The sequence below is a fragment of the Periplaneta americana genome, chromosome 1 (genome assembly GCF_040183065.1).
Source record: "Periplaneta americana isolate PAMFEO1 chromosome 1, P.americana_PAMFEO1_priV1, whole genome shotgun sequence".
NCBI classification, from domain to species: domain Eukaryota; kingdom Metazoa; phylum Arthropoda; class Insecta; order Blattodea; family Blattidae; genus Periplaneta; species Periplaneta americana.
In genome coordinates this window covers 219923941-219945386 of record NC_091117.1, presented here as the reverse complement: position 1 = coordinate 219945386, position 21446 = coordinate 219923941, and the positions used below count along the sequence as shown (strand labels likewise).

The 21446-nt window shown below is 36.3% G+C and overlaps 1 protein-coding gene across 1 annotated transcript; it reads right to left on the bottom strand.

Annotated features, from left to right (window-relative positions):
- Nucleotides 1–1443: 1443 nt before the first annotated feature.
- On the bottom strand, nt 1444–19270 carry LOC138708213 (repetin-like). Its single transcript, XM_069838539.1, has 4 exons — nt 19136–19270; nt 14562–14589; nt 9704–11866; nt 1444–3424 (listed from the first exon to the last, which is right to left on the bottom strand). Exons 1-4 carry the CDS (start codon nt 19178–19180, stop codon nt 3315–3317), a joined length of 2346 nt encoding a protein of 781 aa, XP_069694640.1. The 5' UTR covers nt 19181–19270; the 3' UTR covers nt 1444–3314.
- Between the last annotated feature and the right edge of the window lie 2176 nt (nt 19271–21446).

Sequence of the window (21446 nt, the reverse complement as noted above, 5' to 3'; positions counted from 1 at the left end):
GCAGGGTTTGGAATTGAACGGGTTACATCAGCTTCTTGTCTATGCGGATGACGTGAATATGTTAGGAGAAAATACACAAACGATTAGGGAAAACACGGGCATTTTACTTGAAGCAAGTAAAGCGATCGGTTTGGAAGTAAATCCCGAAAAGACAAAGTATATGATTATGTCTCGTGACCAGAATATTGTACGAAATAGAAATATAAAATTGGAGATTTATCCTTCGAAGAGGTGGAAAAATTCAAATATCATGGAGCAACAGTAACAAATATAAATGACACTCGGGAGGAAATTAAACGCAGAATAAATATGGGAAATGCGTGTTATTATTCGGTTGAGAAGCTTTTATCATCCAATCTGCTGTCAAAAAATCTGAAAGTTAGAATTTATAAAACAGTTATATTACCGGTTGTTCTGTATGGTTGTGAAACTTGGACTCTCACTTTGAGAGAGGAACATAGGTTAAGGGTGTTTGAGAATAAGGTGCTAAGAAAATATTTGGTGCTAAGCGGGATGAAGTTACAGGATAATGGAGAATTACACAACACAGAACTGCACGCATTGTACTCTTCACCTGACATAATTAGGAACATTAAATCCAGACGTTTGAGATGGGCAGGGCATGTAGCACGTATGGGCGAATCCAGAAATGCATATAGAGTGTTAGTTGGGAGACCGGAGGGAAAAAGACCTTTAGGGAGGCCGAGACGTAGATGGGAGGATAATATTAAAATGGATTTGAGGGAGGTGGGATATGATGATAGAGACTGGATTAATCTTGCACAGGATAGGGACCGATGGCGGGCTTATGTGAGGACGGCAATGAACCTTCGGGTTCCTTAAAAGCCATTTGTAAGTAAGTATGCTGAGAAGGAATTAAACTTATAGCCTCTTCAAAATTACTCTCAACACCAAAATCTGACATTTTAATAACTTGATGTTGCATCCTTTTCTCGGGAGCTCGTCAATTATATTTTATTACAAATTACTTAAATATTTACTTAAATATTGCCAACATAGGCTACTAGCTCACGTGTCAGCTCATACATTGCAATGCATTCTGGAACGTTGGTTTCCATGGTGACCCGACTGTGATTCACTGGAAGTGACACAGTCGTGTTTGATTGTATTCAGTTTGTGGACATAATCGTTTTTTAAAAATACCGGAATTTTTACATAGCGCTATACAGGGAACAGACATACTATGATCGGTATGAGTGTACTGAAATGTGAAGATCATCCTTCTATATTTATTTTTTTTTTGTTTTGTGGACAAAGTCTCTTTTGAAAGTTTGCGCCTCGTATAGTTCTATTGCTTATAGATGAACGTCGCAGACAATGTACAGTACCTCACGCCACAAATACGAGAAACTAAAAACCATGGCTCAAGGACCTAAATGAAAATAAGTGGATCACAAGGTGTAATTATTGAAAGAACACATCATAGAAAAAAATACTTTATTACTTAAACATAAATGGATTATTCAAAATAAATACAGTTAACTTACATAAATAAAGTCCCAACCTGAAATAATTACACCATTTCTTTGTAACAAATATTATACAGTTACTTACAAGTAAGGAAATATTTCTGTGTTAAATAATAATTTATCACGTATCACCGACATTTTACAATGTGTTGGTCATATTTTGATACTCTCCTGCTTTGTAAAAATGATTCTTCTAGCGGCCTCCTTCTAAAATTAGTGCTATTTACAATCCTTGAAGGGGAGATGAAATTTTGAATTATATAATGCGGGAATATTTTATGTACAATTGGCGACACTGACTACTATCTTCGCCATCTATTCATAGAACTAATAAATAAAGCAACCATACTTACATGAACAAATTATCGATCATTATCGATTAGTAGGTATCAGAATCTTTGAACGCCTTTGTGCACACGATTCTTCAATTTATCAACATCAACAATTAGTTTTCTATTTTATTTCATTTTATATTGAACTCGTTTTGACACTTTGTAACCATGGTTATAACAATTGTGGACAGATTCTCTTTTCACACCAGATAAAAGTCTGTAATACTAAGTATTGTGTAAGTTATGTTCTATTCGGTTAAGATGTAGTTATGAATTAATATATGAATTTCTTTTCGATTTTGTCTCGTAAATATAGAATGTACATCGTAAAGAGGGCGCATGATTCCAGGTAAATGCTGTAATTAATATTTATTTGCAGTTGATATACGCATTAATAGTACTTCGAAGGTACTGTTTGACATATGTGTTATTGACCAATTAGATTTTCCATCGATACATTATCTTTATTTTGTACCAGAGGCCCCGAAAATATTTACAGAAAAGGATTATTGGACCAGAATACAAGATTAATTTATTTATCTATATACGCGAATAAAAGTCTTCTATTTGTGTAATAAATTTATTACGTGAAGAAGAAAACCTTTAGTTTTTTGTCATCCGTATTTATCAATTTTTCTATAAAAATATCCATGCTTTTCTTCAACACTAAATTTTTTATTCTGGACAAGTTTGAGCACTGGGATAGGGAAATCTTTGAAGAATATATCTATAGAAAACTAGTATTATTTGTAAATCTCGCTTATTAATATTAATTGTATTTATTCATTCATTATATTTTGTAATGACTCAAGGAGATGATGTAAACCGTCTGCAGCAAAGAAGTATTTGAATGTGCACCATTACATGGGAATTAAAACTCAATTCAAATTTTGTGAATTTATATAATGGTAGATTACTGCACATTGCAGTATGTTATATGAAATTGCTTCCTATGAAGACTTATATTTACCACTTCTCTAATATGTTTTTCGCTTAGTTCGCACTCATAAGATGTTCTGTGCAGATAAGTGTAGTCTGAGACTGAGACATATGCCCACAGAGATTTATTTTGAAGTAAATAAATTTATCGGAGTGTGAAAACATTGTCGATAATTTTCCACGGATGAGGATTCCTTTATTTCGCATTTATATACTGCTCGGAAGCGCTAGATTTAATTCCTCTAAGAACGAAGCCATTTCAAGGGTTGTATATTCTAACAGCCCTTTTAAATTACCCAGTTGTTAGCCCTACAGCTCACAAGGTTTATGTGTTATATTCCAACGCAAAGATGAAACACCTTAGCCATTTGGTGCCAGTAAATATCAATGACGAGAGGTACCGGTAATTATTTCACTTTTTTAACGGGAAGTTCATATCATATTTTCATAATAACAGTATTTTCAGGGTTAATAGTTATTTATGATTTGTATAAAGTTTCAAATGTAATATTATTGTCACTACCAACTTTTCTTCTTTTTATTCTTATTCTTCTCACTCTTCATCTTCATCGTCGTCATCATCATCGTCATCAAAGTCGTAGGAATGTGAATATGAATGATCACTGCCCACACTATCAGTTCCAATTGAGTTGCTGATTAGATCTGAAAAATCAAAGCAAATTTGCAGAAATTCACTGTTATATATGGTGTTAGGAAAGTGTTTGTCGTCTATCGGAAATAGGATGTTGGGAGCAAAAGGAACGACATGGCAAAGATTCCAGAGTTTTGCGTTATGTTTCCTCGGCTCTACAAACCCTTCATTGAACACTTGAGTAATCACGACATTATTACAAAGGGTTAAATGCTGAATTAGTGATTGACATATTCATACAAATAAAACGGAAATTTCTTGTTAGTCGCATATCGGCATTTCTGACCATGTGTGTCGCTCCAAATCAAGAACTCTGTTTATTTTTATTATTTTACAACGCTTTATCAACAGCTAAGGTGTATCTTATCTGCTAAGAAGCAGAGGTGTAGAATTGTACAGCCAAGTACTTAAAGGCAACGCCTGGATTTTTAATAAGTCTGGACTATCTACATTTGAATGAGTAACTTGCCTTAAAATGAATGCCAATTTAGCAGCAGTTAGAGTACCTGGTCGCTCTTTGGACGGATCCCGGTGCGAACATGGGTGTCCGGAGACTGAAACCCTTGCCCACGTCCAGGTCAGTGTAACAGAGGTTTACTCCTCCGAAATGCCAGACACCATCATGTTCGATCCTTAATTGCAACTGCTTTAAGAAAAAAGTCTTGGATAGTAGAAGAGGAAGTTTTTTGCCTTGCTACTAATGGCTCCTCTAGACGTATTGACATCATAGCTTATTCCCAGACTACCAAGAAAGGATATATAATTGATCCTACCGTAAGGATTGAAACGGGGAGTAGCCAGCCGGAGGATGTCAATCAAGAAAAGATCAACATTTATCTGCTAACAGTTGATTACTTCAGAGCAAAATACCAGCTTGAAGACATTGAGGTGATTGGTCTTCTTATTGGAGCTCGTGGTGTGATTCCCAAGTTCTTTGTAAGCTTCAGGAAGGCTTTTGAAGTACCACAGACACTTACTACTGACATCATAACTTCAGTTTTGAAACGCTCTTGCCAAATTTTGAGTCATCATAATCACTCTGTTTAATTTTTTTTATTTTCTTCACTTTATAATTCATATATGTTTATTTTAATTTTCTTCCAACAAAATTTATAAAAATATTTAATATTGTAAAATTCGTGTAGGAGAGTATACCGAGTCCTTCTGGGCTACCTCCAATGGGAGGCAGTTATTATCTTATCTTAGTGTCTGAGTGAGCTGAAGATGAGAATTCCAGGGAAATGAGACCAGGGTCTAGCGTCGAAAGTTACCCAGCATTTGCTCTTAATGGGTTGAGGGAAAACCCGGGAAAAACATCAAACAGGTAACTTGTCCCAAGTAGGATTTTAACCCGGGCTCGCTCGTTTCACGGCCAGGCATGCTAACCGTTACACCACAGCGGTGGACAAGAACTGTGTTGTACGAGTACCACAAACACAGAAAAATGACTGGCCCATAGAGCGGTGCAGATAGATGGGAAATATTTAGCCAACACCAAATGAAGAGCATAGGGAAAAACATGTTATGTCCAAAATGATCGATTTTCTGTTTTAGATGTCATGTAGTAGCTCAGGTAGTGTAGATTAGTGTAGTTTAACTACAGAATAACAAACTCATTGATCCAAAGAAATTTGAACGATGATAACTCAAAGAGAATAGAATATAACACGAAATGAAGAGCATAGGGAGAAACGTGATATGTCCAAAATGATCGATTTTGTGTTTTAGATGTCATGTAGTAGCTCAGGCAGTGTAGATTAGTGTAGTTTAACTACAGAATAACAAACTTTGATCCAAAGAAATTTGAACGATGATAACTCAAAGAGAATAGAATGTAACACGAAATGAAGAGCATAGGGAGAAACGTGATATGTCCAAAATGATCGATTTTGTGTTTTACATGTCATGTAGTAGCTCAGGTAGTGTAGATTAGTGTAGTTTAACTACAGAATAACAAACTTTGATCCAAAGAAATTTGAACGATGATAACTCAAAGAGAATAGAATATAACACGAAATGAAGAGCATAGGGAGAAACGTGATATGTCCAAAATGTTCGATTTTGTGTTTTACATGTCATGTAGTAGCTCAGGTAGAGTAGATTAGTGTAGTTTAACTACAGAATAACAAACTTTGATCCAAAGAAATTTGAACGATGATAACCCAAAGAGAATAGAATATAACACGAAATGAAGGGCGTAGAGAGAAACGTGGTATGTCCAAAATGATCGATTTTCTGTTTTAGATGTCATGTAGTAGCTCAGGTAGTGTAGATTAGTGTAGTTTAACTACAGAATAACAAACTCATTGATCCAAAGAAATTTGATCGATGATAACTCAAAGAGAATACAATATAACACGAAGTGAAGAGCATAGGGAGAAACTTGGTATGTCCAAAATGATCGATTTTCTGTTTTAGATGTCATGTAGTAGCTCAGGTAGTGTAGATTAGTGTAGTTTAACTGTACAGAATAACAACCTTATTATTCCTAAGAAATTTGAACAATGATAACCCAAAAGCAATACAATATAATGGCCTTGAAATTTTCAACTTGCTCTCCTGTAAACGTGACTAATTAGGATTTCTCCCTGAAGTCGCAAACACGTAGGTGTGATTGTCAACCTAAGAGGGCAACAAGGCCCAATTAAAGGCTTTGTAGATTCTTCGAAAAGAGGCGTAGAATCGTAAGACCTTTGTAATACACTTGCATTTGTTCTCTTCACCCACCATAATTTTTGGGAAAATATTTTCCGAACATTCTATATTTGCACAGGACATTGATATAAAATAAACTGTAATGAAATTGTCGTCTAACGAAACTCTGAAAATACTTAACTTACAGGCTTAATGATGTATTAAGTACAGGAAAATGTCTGATTTAAATGCGTTGATTATTGTATTATGAAGTTCTTTATAAAATTAAATTTTCTATAACTCTGGCACACGTAAGTTAATACAGTAATTGTACGCGTATAGATGTAATTCTTTGAAAGTGAACTTTCTACTTTATGTAACAAACACATACACATATACATGCGTGTATAAGCGTGTGGATGTGTACACACAAGCATTCATCTCGCGAGAAAGTAAACGAAACATTGATTTTTTGTATTAAACGTGAAGGAATCAAAGTTTTGGATTTGCAATAAGTGTGATAAGTGCAAGTAATATTGCTTTTCTTTTGAATGCCACATTCTGATAAGAATAGTTGCTTCGTGGGCATTTCTAACCAATCCGAAAAAAATTAGATCAGTGTGAAGATGGAAAAATTCAAATACCTGGGAGCAGCAGTAACAAATATAAATGATACTCGGGAGGAAATTAAACACAGAATAAATATGGCAAATGCCTGTTATTATTCGGTTGAGAAGCTTTTATCATCCAGTCTGCTGTCAAAAAATCTGAAAGTTAGAATTTATAAAACAGTTATATTACCGGTTGTTCTGTATGGTTGTGAAACGTGGACTCTCACTTTGAGAGAGGAACATAGGGTAAGGGTTTTTGAGAATAAGGTGCTTAGGAAAATATTTGGGGCTAAGAGGGATGAAGTTGCAGGAGAATAGAGAAAGTTACACAACACAGAACTGCACGCATTGTATTCTTCACCTGACATAATTAGGAACATTAAATCCAGACGTTTGAGATGGGAAGGGCATGTAGCACGTATGGGCGAATCCAGAAATGCATATAGAGTGCTAGTTGGGAGGCCGGAGGGAAAAAGAACTTTAGGGAGGCCGAGACGTAGATGGGAGGATAATATAAAATGGATTTGAGGGAGGTGGAATATGATGATAGAGACTGGATTGATCTTGCTCAGGATAGGGACCAATGGCGGGCTTATGTGAGGGCGACAGTGAACCTCCGGGTTCCTTAAAAGCCAGTAAGTAAGTAAGTAAGTAAGTAAGTAAGTAAGTAAGTAAGTCTGAAGATGGTAAGAAGTTGTAATTTTCCTTGACAATTCACCACTTTGCAAATTAATTTATACCTAACTAATATTATTCTAAGGATAGCAACACTATTCAAAGATAACTTCCATTTTTGCATCGTACTTCAATTCAGAATCTGCTAGGAATTAAAGCCAGCGTGAGGAGTCAACATTTTTACTAAGAGGAATGTATTAAGTATTAACTTATATAAAAATAAATATGCATACCTCCAAAGTGGGTAAAGATGTTTAAAAGTATGATAAATTTACAAAATTGTCACACATCAAAGTTTATGATGTCTCGATTTAACACTCCGATCATCGTACTAAATATTTGTATGCTAACATCGAATGGGAAACTTTTGAAGGCTGGTTCACAATAAACCAGGAAGGGAAACGAGAACGAAAACGATAACGGAAATATTGTGAAAATAAATGTATTTAAATGTGACCATTCACAATTAACGAGAAGCTTACCGGAGCCCGGCAACAGTAACGTAAATATTAATTGTGAATGGTCACATTTAAATACATTTATTTTCACAATATTTGCGTTCTCGTTCTCGTTGTCGTTTCCGTTCCTGGTTTATTGTGGACCAGCCTTGAAACTTTACCTTTCAGTACTTGTAATATTGATTTACAGCAATTGAAGACGTGTGTGAAAACGGTCTATCCCTCAAAATGTAAAATTTACAGATTAAATATTGCTATATGTTGGCTATAAGGGACTATTATGAGTGGTCTAATATCAGGAAGAACCACGGAGGTAAAATATATCCCATCGTTGTTCTTGTATTTGTTGCTGTGGTCTTGTAGGATTTTAAAACTATTCTTGTTTACGAATCATTTGAATAATTTCGAGGAAAAAATTGTTTCGGGGCCGGGCATCGAACCCGGGACCTTTGGTTTAACGTACCAACGCTCTACCAACTGAGCTACCCGGGAACTTTACCCGCCACCGCTCCAATTTCTCCCTCTATATCCACATACCTCAAAGTGGGCTGACAACCGTCAAGCAACCAACTTCGAGTGCAGACTAACTCCGTGTGACTTAAATTGCGGTTTTCTGTTAACGAACAATGACGTATATTATGCAAATCAAGATTTTAGGTATAACTCCCTGTAAAGTTGATTTGGATAATTTCGAGGGAAAAATTGTTCCGGGTTCGATGCCCGGCCCCGGAACAATTTTTCCCTCGAAATTATTAAAATCAACTTTATAGAGAGCTATACCTGAAATCTTCATTTGCATATTTTTGTTTGTCGTTTAAAAAATTAGAGTTATACTCTTTTTGCACACATGTCTTCAATTCTTAATACACAATCTACATTCATTTAAATATAACATACATCACGTTATAATCTACGTTACAGATGTGGTATTTTATTAAGTATGTATTTTAGGTAATTTTTAATGATTCACAGAAATTGTAAATTGTTCATTTGTACTGTTATTGATTTCACAGGGACTGGATCCAAGATGGACCCTTGAACTTAGTCCGTTTAGGCCCATTTTACGCCCTGATTATCCAATCCGACTGATCGTCCTGTTGTCATTTGTGAATCCAACGCTGACAGGCGGACCATCCTTCTTGGACCCTGCAGATAAGGTCCCATCATCTATTGACTAGCCCGAACCCAGAGTTCGAAGTCCCAAGCCCTTAGAATCTATGTAGATTAGCTTCGGAAACCATACTTTCCGCGGGCTTCACCCCAGAATATTTTTACTATTAGAGATGATAGATGAAGTCAGGAGAAAGTGGAGTATTGGTGGAATGAGAGGGAAATGGGAGTGCCCCGAGAAAACCTCTGTGCAACATCACCGCAAATTCCACCCAGACCTGACCGTATATCGAACCCTGGCCGCCTGAATAGAAGGCCAGCGCGCTTGCACTGTAGCCACAGACGCGGCTTATAATATGTACTTTACAGACTTCCACAGTGCTTGATGTGCCTGTTTTTCTATAGCCTCAGTTAAGAAACTGCAAAATATTGACATACCGATACAGTATTTCTTGTTTCTGAAGCATCAAAGTGCACTTACTTCGTGTTAGAAGTTCACAAGCCATAATTGCTAGAGAGCATATAATGAGAATCATTTAAAAATTGCGTACCTGACAAATTTCGGAAACAAGTAGTGCAATTTTATATTATGCCTTGAGTTGGAATTAATGAATTATCTCATTAATTAAATACAGTCCTGTAGAGTTGCCGGGGAGGAACTTCATATCTACAACATTAAATTTCTATGGCTAAGAACATCTAATATCCATATAACTTAAGAAAATTTATGAAATGTTAATATGCTGTTATATACAATTATCATATGTCCAGTGCTACAAATAACTGGAACTAGTTAACTTACCCGATCCTTTTCCTCCTCCATAGATGAAGGACTTCAGTGCAGGATATGACAGGTATTTTTCTATTTCATTTTGACTGCTTCCTCCATGACTGTGGCCAGTGCCGTAGATGAGTGATTTTAGAGTAGAGCCGGAAAGTAAATTTTTAACACTATACTTATTATTATGTTTGTTTTTAGAAGATGTTGCATGGCCTTTGTGATGATTCTGATGGTGACTTTGGTGGTGGCCTTGGTGGTGACTTGAGTGATGGCTTTGATGATTTGAGTGATGGCCTTGATGATGATTTGAGTGATGACCTTGATGATGACTTGAGTGATGGCCTTGGTGGTGATTTGAGTGATGACCTTGATGATGACTTGAGTGATGACCTTGATGATGATTTGAGTGATGACCTTGATGATGACTTGAGTGATGACCTTGGTGGTGATTTGAGTGATGACCTTGATGGTGACTTGAGTGATGACCTTGATGATGATTTGAGTGATGGCCTTGATGATGATTTGAGTGATGGCCTTGATGGTGATTTGAGTTACTTTGATGGTGACTTAAGTGGTGGCTTTGATGGTGACCTTGGTTGTGGCCTTGATGGTGACTTTGATGATGTCCTTGATGGTGCCCTGTGCTGTGACCAAATTGGTGATTTTGGTGATGCCCTAAACTGTGACCAGAGTGGTGATTTTGGTGGTGACCATGATGGTGACCTTGGTTGTGGCCATGATGGTGGCCATGATGGTGACCTTGGTGGTGGCTATGATGGTGACCTTGGTGGTGGCCATTATGGTGACCTTGGTGGTGGCCAAGATGGTGACCTTGATTGTGGCTATGATGATGACCTTGGTGGTGACCATGATGGTGACCTTGGTGGTGGCCATGATGGTGACCTTGATGGTGGCCATGATGACCTTGGTAATGACCATGATGGTAACCTTTGTGGTGGCCATGATGGTGACCTTGGTTGTGACCATAATGGTGACCTAGGTGGTGGCCATGATTTTGACTTTGGTGGTGGCCATGATGGTGACCTTGGTTGTGGCCATAATGGTGACCTAGGTGGTGGCCATGATTTTGACTTTGGTGGTGGCCATGATGATGACCTTGGTGGTGACCATGATGTTGACTTTGGTGGTGGCCATGATGGTGACCTTGGTTATGACCATGATGGTGACCTTGGTGGTGGCCAAGATGGTGACCTTGGTGGTGGCCATGATGGTGACCTTGGTGGTGGCCATGATGATGACCTTGGTGGTGGCCATGATGTTGACTTTGGTGGTGGCCATGATGGTGACCTTGGTTATGGCCATGATGGTGACCTTGGTGGTGGCCAAGATGGTGACCTTGGTGGTGGCCATGATGGTGACCTTGGTGGTGGCCATGATGGTGACCTTGGTTGTGGCCATGATGGTGACCATGATGGTGATTTTGGTGATGACCTGAATTGTGACCGAAACGATGATTTTTGTGGTGACCTATGTTATGGCCTTTATTGTGACTCAGACCAAATCCTGTGTTGTAACCTTGATTGCCGTATCTCCCATATTGACCTAAGCCTATATTGTGACCAAAACGGTGACGATGATTCAGACCATGGCGTGTGTTGTGTCCTAGGAGTCCACCTAATCTCAGACTATAATTGTGACCTTTATGTTGTCTCCCGTTGTATCCTCCGCTGTGACCTTCATTCTGGCCCCCACTGTACCCGTACCGTGAGTTGCTATTGTGATGCCGATTCTGGTTGTTATGATTGTTATGGTAAGAGTAATTGTTATCGTTACTATTTCTATTTGAATTTCTTCGTCGATTGCTGTAATTATTCCTACGCCTAGATTGGTAGTTAGGTCTGTATCGTCCGCTGCGATATGAATTAGAATATCTTCTGTCTCCACTTTCATAATTAGGATATGACGTGTGCGATCTGCTATTCACATCATGTCGACTGCCGTAGTTGTTAATGCCTCCGCCTCCGAAATTTTGGCGATTATTTTCAGAGCGGTATCTATTGGAGCCATATCCATGAGTGCCATGTGAACTTGTAGGACTGAAGTGATTAGACGACGATTCCCTTGTTTTGTAGTTCCCCAGTTCAGTACCATAATGCCCCCTGTTGTCTCCAGAGTGTTCGTTTCTGGAATCTCCATCGTAATTATATCTTCCTTCATCACGATCTGTTAATAAAACAGAAACAGAAAAGTAATGCTTCATCGTTAACTTTGTCACTGCCGTAAGCAAGTACGTCAGGAGTTGGGCTGTTTTAACTAGTAGCGTCAACACTTACGTGAATTTAATGGACTAGTGGCAGGCACTCACAAGGAAGACGATCATCTGGTCATACGATTAACACGTTGAAAGTTTACAGCTAATAGCAATGCAATATGCATGTACTTAAGGTGTGAAAAATTAAATTGTTCATTATTGAGAAGAAATGATTTTCTGCCTGTACTAGGCCTACAAATGTGTTACTCTGAGTTCTATAGATAAAATTTAGTAGATATAAGTTTATTACCAATAACAATCCTAGAAATTTCATACCCAAATCAACGGAAGTTACCATTAGAGACAGACAAATATCGGTAGTGGTAGTGGTGGTGGCGTTAGTGGTGGTAGTATCGCTAATAAGTGGTAGTAGTGCTCAGCGGTAGTTGTGGTAATTAGTGGTAGTTAGCAGTAATAGTAGTATTAGTAGCAGTAGTAGTGGTAGTAGCAGTAGCAGTAGTAGTAGCAGCAGTAGTAGTAGTAGTAGTAGCAGTAGTAGTAGCTGCAGCAGTAGTAGCAGTATCAGTAGCAGTAGTAGTAGTAGTAGTAGTAGTAGTAGTAGTAGCAGCAGCAGTAGTAGTAGTAGTAGTAGCAGTAGTAGTAGTAGTAGTAGCAGCAGCAGTAGCAGTAGTAGCAGTAGCAGTAGTAGTAGTAGTAGTAGTAGTAGTAGCAGCAGCAGTAGTAGTAGCAGTAGCAGTAGTAGTAGTAGTAGTAGCAGCAGCAGTAGTAGTAGTAGTAGTAGCAGTAGTAGTAGTAGCAGCAGCAGTAGCAGTAGTAGCAGTAGCAGTAGTAGTAGTAGTAGTAGCGGTAGTAGTAGTAGTAGTAGCAGTAGTAGTCACAGTAGCAGCAGTAGTAGTAATAGTAGCAGTAGTAGTAATAGTAGCAGTAGCAGTAGTAGTAGTAGTCACAGTAGCAGTAGTAGTAGTTGCAGTAACAGTAGTAGTAGTAGTAGTCACAATAGCAGTAGTAGTAGTAGCAGTGACAGTAGTAGTAATAGTAGCATTAGTAGTAGCAACAGCAGTAGTAGCAGTAACAGTAGTAGTAGTAGTCACAGTAACAGCAGTAGTAGTAGTAGCAGTGAGAGTAGTAATAATTGTAGCAGTAGTAGTAGCAACAGCAGTACTAGCAGTAACAGTAGTAGTAGTAGTAGTCACAGTAGCAGCAGTAGTAGTAGCAGTGAAAGTAGTAATAATAGCAGTAGTAGTAGCAACAGCAGTAGTAGCAGTAATAGTAGTAGTAGTCATAGTAGCAGCAGTAGCAGTAGCAGTAGTAGTAGTAGTAGTAACAGCAGTAGTAGTAATAGTAGCAGCAGCAGTAGTAGTAGCAATAGTAGTAGCAGTGACAGTACTAGTATAGTAGTAGTCATAGTAGCAGCAGTAGTAGTAGCAGTGACAGTAGTAGTAGTAGTAGTAGTAGTAGTAGCAGTAGTAGTAATAGTAGCAGCAGCAGTAGTAGTAGCAACAGCAGAAGTAGCAGTAACAGTAGTTATAATAGTCACAGTAGCAGTAGTAGTAGCAGTGACAGTAGTAGCATTAGCAGTAGTAGTAGTAGTAGCAGTAGTAGTAGCAACAGCAGTAGTAGCAGTAGTAGTAGTAGTCACAGTAGCAGCAGTAGTAGTAGCAGTGACCGTAGTAGCAGTAGTAGTAGTAGTAGTAGTAGTAGTAGTAGTAGTAGTATTAGAAATGTTTAGTTAGTGGGCTGCTATTAGTAATAGTGCTCACAAGGAAAGCTCACCAAGCGATATTGGATTTTCACAACTATTGTTCTACTATACGTTCAAATTGAAATAAGAAACCTCCCTATAAATTTCTACATCCGGAAAGGGCCTTCATCATTAGGAAAGGTTTTGCTTAAGTACAATTATTTCAAGGTAATAATGAATAATAATAATAATAATAATAATAATAATAATAATAATAATAATAATAATAATATAAAATTCTGCGCTGTATCAGGAATACACCAGCCTATGCAATGCTTTACCCGTTCCGGAAATGAGAGTTGACTAGGCTTTAATGTTTTTAACTATGTTTTCGGTTCCCAAATGAAGTCTATGGGTTTGTTTTAAGATAAGTAATTAATGAAGGCCTGAAATACATCATATCTTCATATGAAGCCATACTACGAGATTACTCCTACCTCAAAAAATTTGTTTTCATCGTGTTTCACTCAAAGTGTATTTACTGTAGGGGAGAGTCGGATAGTATCGGAAATCGGGTAGTATCGGACAGTGCGTTTCTTTCATCTACCACCATATGGTAGTACCTGAATGACATGGTTACGTTTCTCTATGCGACATCACAGAAACGTAACCTTGTCAATCAGGTCTATCATCGTGTGGTAGATGAAAGAAACTCACTGTCCGATATTACCCGATGTCCGATACTACCCGACTCTCCCCTATGTGTCTATTAGCACAAGTCTGGTCGCACAAGTTACATGGGGTCGTCAAGATTTGGCTACTAATGATATTAGTATTGGACTGTGGCTCAGTGGTGTTAGAGAAAGCATTAGAATTGTTGCCGTTTATTATTTCACCACGAATTCCGGAACTGGTGCTCTTACTTGGAGGGTATTTTACGTCAATAAATATAATTTTGTACTTACGTCTTTGTCCACTGACGATATAGCATGTCTGTAAGTAAATAAAAACGAATAGGAGTTAGTATTTGTATGTACTTACACTTCACAATACTTATTTCTAACTTTAATGCGTCTTCAAAGTTTGGGACCAAAATTCTTATATTGAGTAAATGATTTATGCATATGCATACTTATAAACAAATGTACGTGCGCATGTATCTGTATCCGTGTAGCTATGTTTGAGGAAATGAATTAAATTTTTAATCTCTCGCTTTCTGAGAATAGAGAAATTCTATGTGTAAAAAATTGTTTGTTAAGGGGAGAGGATGGTATTTTTTGGTGAAAAATGAGGAAATTTAAACAAAAAAATCTTTGAAATACCCTGTGATATGTGTGGAATGCATAGCATAACATTTTGTGGGTATTTTTGCCCTTATCGGATGTTGAGTCGTCATTTTTAAACTTCCTGCGTTATGGATTTTTAGATCACTCGCCCACTTTTATTGTTTTTCCGGTATAGTAATTTTTCAATTTTTTTTTCTTTAAAATACCCTCTGATATGTGCGGAATGCATAGCATAACATTTTGTGGGTATTTGTGCCCTTATCGGATGTTGAGTCGTCATTTTTAAACTTCCTGCGTTATGGATTTTTAAATCACTCGCCCACTTTTATTGTTGTTTCCGGTAAATTAAATTAAAAAAAAATGTTATTCTTTAAAATACCCTTTGATATGTTTGGAATGCATTGCATAACATTTTGTGGGTATTTGTGCCCTTATCGGATGTTGAGTCGTCATTTTTAAACTTCCTGCCTTATGGATTTTTAAATCACTCGCCCACTTTTATTGTTGTTTCCGGTAAATTAAATTTGAAAAAAATGTCTTTCTTTAAAATACCCTTTGATATGTGTGGAATGCATTGCATAACATTTTGTGGGTATTTGTGCCCTTATCGGATGTTTAGACGTCATTTTTAAACTTCCTACGTTATGGATTTTTAAATCACTCGCCCACTTTTATTGTTGTTTCCGGTAAATTAAATTTAAAAAAATGTTTTTCCTTAAAATACCCTTTGATATGTTTGGAATGCATTGCATAACATTTTGTAGGTATTTGTGCCCTGATGTTGAGAGTCATTTTTAAACTTCCTGCGTTATGGATTTTTAAATCACTCGCCCACTTTTATTGTTGTTTCTGGTAAATTAAATTTAAAAAAATGTTTTTCCTTAAAATACCCTTTGATATGTTTGGAATGCATTGCATAACATTTTGTAGGTATTTGTGCCCTGATCGGATGTTGAGAGTCATTTTTAAACTTCCTGCGTTATGGATTTTTAAATCACTCGCCCACTTTTATTGTTGTTTCCGGTACATTAAATTTTCAAAAAAAAAAAATATTTTTCCTTAAAATACCCTTTGATATGTGTGGAATGCATTGCATAACATTTTGTGGGTATTTGTGCCCTTATCGGATGTTGAGACGTCATTTTTAAACTTCCTGCGCTATGGAATTTTAAATCACACGCCCGCTTTTATCGGTTTCCAGTAACTTCATTTTTTTTTTTGCTACATTGCCAGACAAAAATGGATATAACTCTTAAAGATACATGCATGCAATTTAGAACACACATTCTTTAAACTATTAGGAAACTTTTCTCTGTAACAGAATTCATTTAAAAAATACGTCCGTTTGTTTGCAAGAAAGGAAATGAGAAAATTGTTATTAAATATTAATTGTTTATTTTACAAACGTAGGGACTAATATAAAAATTCTGTTACAGACAGTTTGTAGAACATGCGTTTGCAAATACATTGCAAAAACCTGTTTGAATCTATCTTTAAAAACGGTTTAGATATATCGGTTTTAGTACAATCCTGCTTTGGATATATACATTTTTTTTTTTCAAAATATTTATATTTGGTTGAGTTGCCACAACTATGAGCTCTCTATATACAAAAAATTAATATTTTACACCAAATAGGAAAAAAGTTTTAAAAAATACCATCCTCTCCTCTTAAGAGAAAAGAGATGGCTTACAAATGTAATCGGCGCGATTAGTGGTGTCACAAATTATGGCGCAATCACTGATGGGTTAAATTAAAATTACAACTTCACGGAATATACGCCAGATTAAACATTTTCAATAACATATCCTCAAAACTAACTACAGTGCTCTTATATCCCTTCTCTTCTGATTCCCTCAATTGCTTTTATTTTTACGGTACAAAACGACTGATATGAAGAGAGCGCCACTGTAAATCACACTTCGTTTCGCGAACTAGTAACTGCCCATCCATGTTAAAGAAGGTAATTTTTCTGCTTGATATTCCTTATGTTTAATTAAAGATACTAAGTGTCGCACTGCATGAAGAGGAAAAAGAGACAAGAAGGATTCAAATAACAAATTAATCATAGAGTCTAAATCTGAAACCCTATATCAACAACACATTTGCAAATCAAGCTTTCAGGTATAACTCCCTGTAAAGTTGATTTGAATAATTTCAAGGGAAAAATTGTTCCGGGTCCGGGCATCGAAAGAGTTCCCGGGTGGCTCAGTTGGTAGAGCGTTGGTACGTTTAACCAAAGGTCCCAAGTTCGATGCCCGGCACCGGAACAATTTTTCCCTCGAAATTTTTGAACAACATATTTGATTTCAGGAAGAATCAAATGTGGAGTCACTACTTCGAACAATTTCTAAAGTTTATTTGTCATTTTCTGCGACATATCCGAATTTATGTTACTAAAAGGACATTCATTCAAATAATGATGAATTGATAAATTTTCGTCCTATGATCGCACCTCCTCATACTCATCCTCTTTCAAAATAGCCCTGCCAAGACTCTGGAATTCGCTACCTGCTAGCATCAGGGACTTTCCAAATAAAATGGAATTCAAACGCAAACTTACTAGGCACTTGGTCAGTAATTGATTTCTTGTAAATAGTTTCCTTCATCTATAACAAAATATTTCAATATCCAGTAATTTCATCACTATACAATTTTTTTATTCTAGGTTTAATTTGTAATTCAGTAAATATAAAATATTCTTCGTTTTTCTATGACTGTTACATTTTTACTACGTCACACTACTTTTGACCAATAAAACGGTACGAAAGGATGTCTTTCATGGCTGCTTATCGCACAATTTTATCGCGTCCCTAGCATTTGTTTAATTATATCGCGTCCCTAGCATTTGTTTAATTTTATCTCATCCCTAGCATTTGTTTCTTTGCCAACATTTCAAACTGCACTAATCTGGACGGCAAAAAACAGAAAATTACAAACCACTCCAGTCGATGCACAGCACTTTCAAATATGACTAGCATTGGCATTCAAGAACAAGAATTAATAAAGATCGCTGGTCATAGCTATGCATCTTCCCTGAAACCCTATTTACAAATAAATGAAGAGCACCATTCGGAAATCCTGAATAAATTGAGGGATACGCCATGTACATCACCGAGTTCACTTCTTTTACGCACACGTCCACTATAACATCAACTGAATCACCAATCATTAAAACATTCAAATTTGAAAATTGTACCTACTTTCAATAATTGGTTCTTTTAAAATTATTCATGTTTATTTTTTATTTCATCATCGTTAATTAAAATGTTTCTTTTTTATTTCATCATCCCTATGAAAACTTTTCTAACACTCGTTTATATTATTTAGGTTATGTTATAGCTTCTGCTATATGATATTATGAATAGTTACGTATCAGAGATTGTTTAATACTAAGATTTATTGAAAATCATCTGTCAAGGACGTTCATTACTGGGATCGATATAATTGAAGTGGAATGCAACTGTTTTAATAAAAATGAAACTGAATCAACAAAGCCTTCTTGACCAGTAACCGTCCACAGAGTTCAGTGAAGATTCCATAGTTGGCACAACTGATAAGAAAACAGCTATTCATAACACACTACTGCCATCTATTAGCGTAATATTTATAATGTTGAGATGGTACAAATTTGAAGACAGTTTTGTATTTTTGTAAATCAATTAATATTTTATTGTATTGGAGTACTTCGTTACTTCTAATCTTTATATATTTTCTTCTAATAGTGTAATAGTCAATTAAATCCCACTGGAGTTTTGATTTTCTCTAGATAAATCAAAACCTCTAGTGAGATTACTGTTGATAAATTATCTAGCTTTAATTAGTCAGGTAATCTTTTCGTACTTTGATTTTTATTGTAATTGTAATTGTAAATTAATACTAATTGTAATTTTATTTGTAATTGTAATTGTAAATTTAATACTAATTGTAATTTTATTCTTCATATTGTAGTTGGAATCTCCTGGTAGAGGGGCAGAGAAGTCCTGACGGCCTTATCTCTACCAGGTTAAATGAAAAAATACTACTACTACTATGATGACAGTTTCTTAGAAGAATAAAGAAAGACAAAATATTTCTTATTAATGACTGCCTTTCTCTGGATCTATTTGCTTAACCGTGGCGTAAATATGCTCTTGACCTCGTCTGTAACATGTTTGTAGCCTACTTACACCATAAGCCTCTTTAATAAAAATCAAATTTTACTTAGCTCAACCTTTAGATTTAAACGTTTAAAATAATAAACTGTTACTTACCTGTAGAAGTAGGACAATGCTCAACAGTCCTACATTTCGAAACATAATGAGATAGATCTCTGCGAGATCTACTATTGGGTACCTCAGTTATTGTGCACTACTTGACGAAACTTATGGAAATGACAATTGTCTCGCAGGGGCCTATATACTCTTTCCCACTCGTGAAATTCGAGGTATTCATAATAATAATTACGGTGTACCGTTATGGCATACTCGTCTACCGTATTTGTAGAGTTCGTGAGCGGTCTTCGTGAATTCTTGTTACGTGGTGCACAATAATTCTTCCCAGTTTGAAATTTAGTACTTCTATGGGCAATAAACTAGTCGTATGGAACAACAATAGCCACAATTATACTGCACATTCTCTTATGAATCATAAATGTCTGAGCATAATCCTAAATGTAAAATAACTTGAGTTTGAGCTTCTAACCGGCCCTCTGTATACATTCCGCGGTCAATATACTCTGTAATGATCGGCAGTATGTTTATCCGTGCACATAAATGGCTATTTCGCTTAGTCGATTTTAAGAAACCTGATATTTCACAGAAGGAAGTGAGCTGGTGTGTATGCATCAAAACACACGGCTAAATAATAATTATATACGTACATGTGAACATGCTTGCATATAATACATATTATTATATAGGCCTGCATCATACGTACATACTTACATTCATCCACGCACACATACATGCATACATTCATTATTTTATCAACTCACTCACTCACTGACTCACTCACTCACTGACTCACTCACTCACTCACTGACTCACTCACTCACTCACTCACTCACTCACTCACTCACTCACTCACTCACTCACTCACTCACTCACTCACTCACTCACTCACTCACTCACTCACTCACGAATTCATTCATTCATACCTACTCTACATTCTGTACAGTACATATATATTTATAAATTCAAAAACTCTACATAGATTGTACATATATTCATACATACTGTACACACAATCATATATTCATCCATTTTGTACATAAATTCATATATAATCCACATACATTCATACATACTGTACATATATTCATATAGCCTACAACACATAAAATCATATATTATACTGTACATAAAGTCATGCTTTCTATACATAGGCCTACATTCTGTCAGTGGCGAATACTGGTTAAAGGGTTTGGGCTACCACTGACCCTATTATTACACAAAATATATCTAACAATTACTTTAATTTTAATTACTATGGTAAAACTAATAATACAAAATTATTACATTATGTTATATTATAAACTTTTTCTTTTGTAATTTCCTTGGGCTACTGCCGGTAGCCCGGGTAGTCCGCAAAATACGCCCCTGCATTCTGTACATACATTCACACATTCTATACATACCTTCACACATTCTGTACATACATTCACACATACTCTACATACCTTCACACATTCTGTACATACATTCACACATTCTATACATACCTTCACACATTCTGTACATACATTCACACATTCTATACATACCTTCACACATTCTGTACATACATTCACACATTCTATACATACCTTCACACATTCTGTACATACATTCATATATACTCTGCAGACATTCATACATACTATACATACGTTCATATATACTGTACATATATTCATATGTACTAAACATACATTAATACATTATACTGTTTATACAGTCATACTTTCTGTACATACATTCATACATTCTGCACTTACATGCTGCACATCTGTTCGTACATTCTATGTAGTACATACATACATACATACAGTCCACACCTGTGGAGTAACGGTCAGCGCGTCTGGCTGCGAAACCAGGTGGCCCGGGTTCGATTCCCGGTCGGGGCAAGTTACCTGGTTGAGGTTTTTTCCGGGGTTTTCCCTCAGCCCAATATGAGCAAATGCTGGGTAACTTTCGGTGCTGGACCGGCATTATCACCTTCATCTCATTCAGACGCTAAATAACCTAGATGTTGATACAGCGTCGTAAAATAACCCAATAAAATAAAAAAAATAAATATACTTTACAGAAATTCATAAATACTGTACATACATTCATACATACTTTACATACAATCATATATTTTGTACTTACATTCACACACTCTGTGCACACATACTGCACATCTGTTCGTACAGTCTACATACATACATACATACATACATACATACATACATACATACATACATACATACATACATACATACATACATTCATACATACATACATACCGTTGGATACAAGCATACATACCGGTACATAGATACACACATATTGTCCGTACATTGAACTATTTCATAAATGAAACTGTGTAGATTAATTTTTT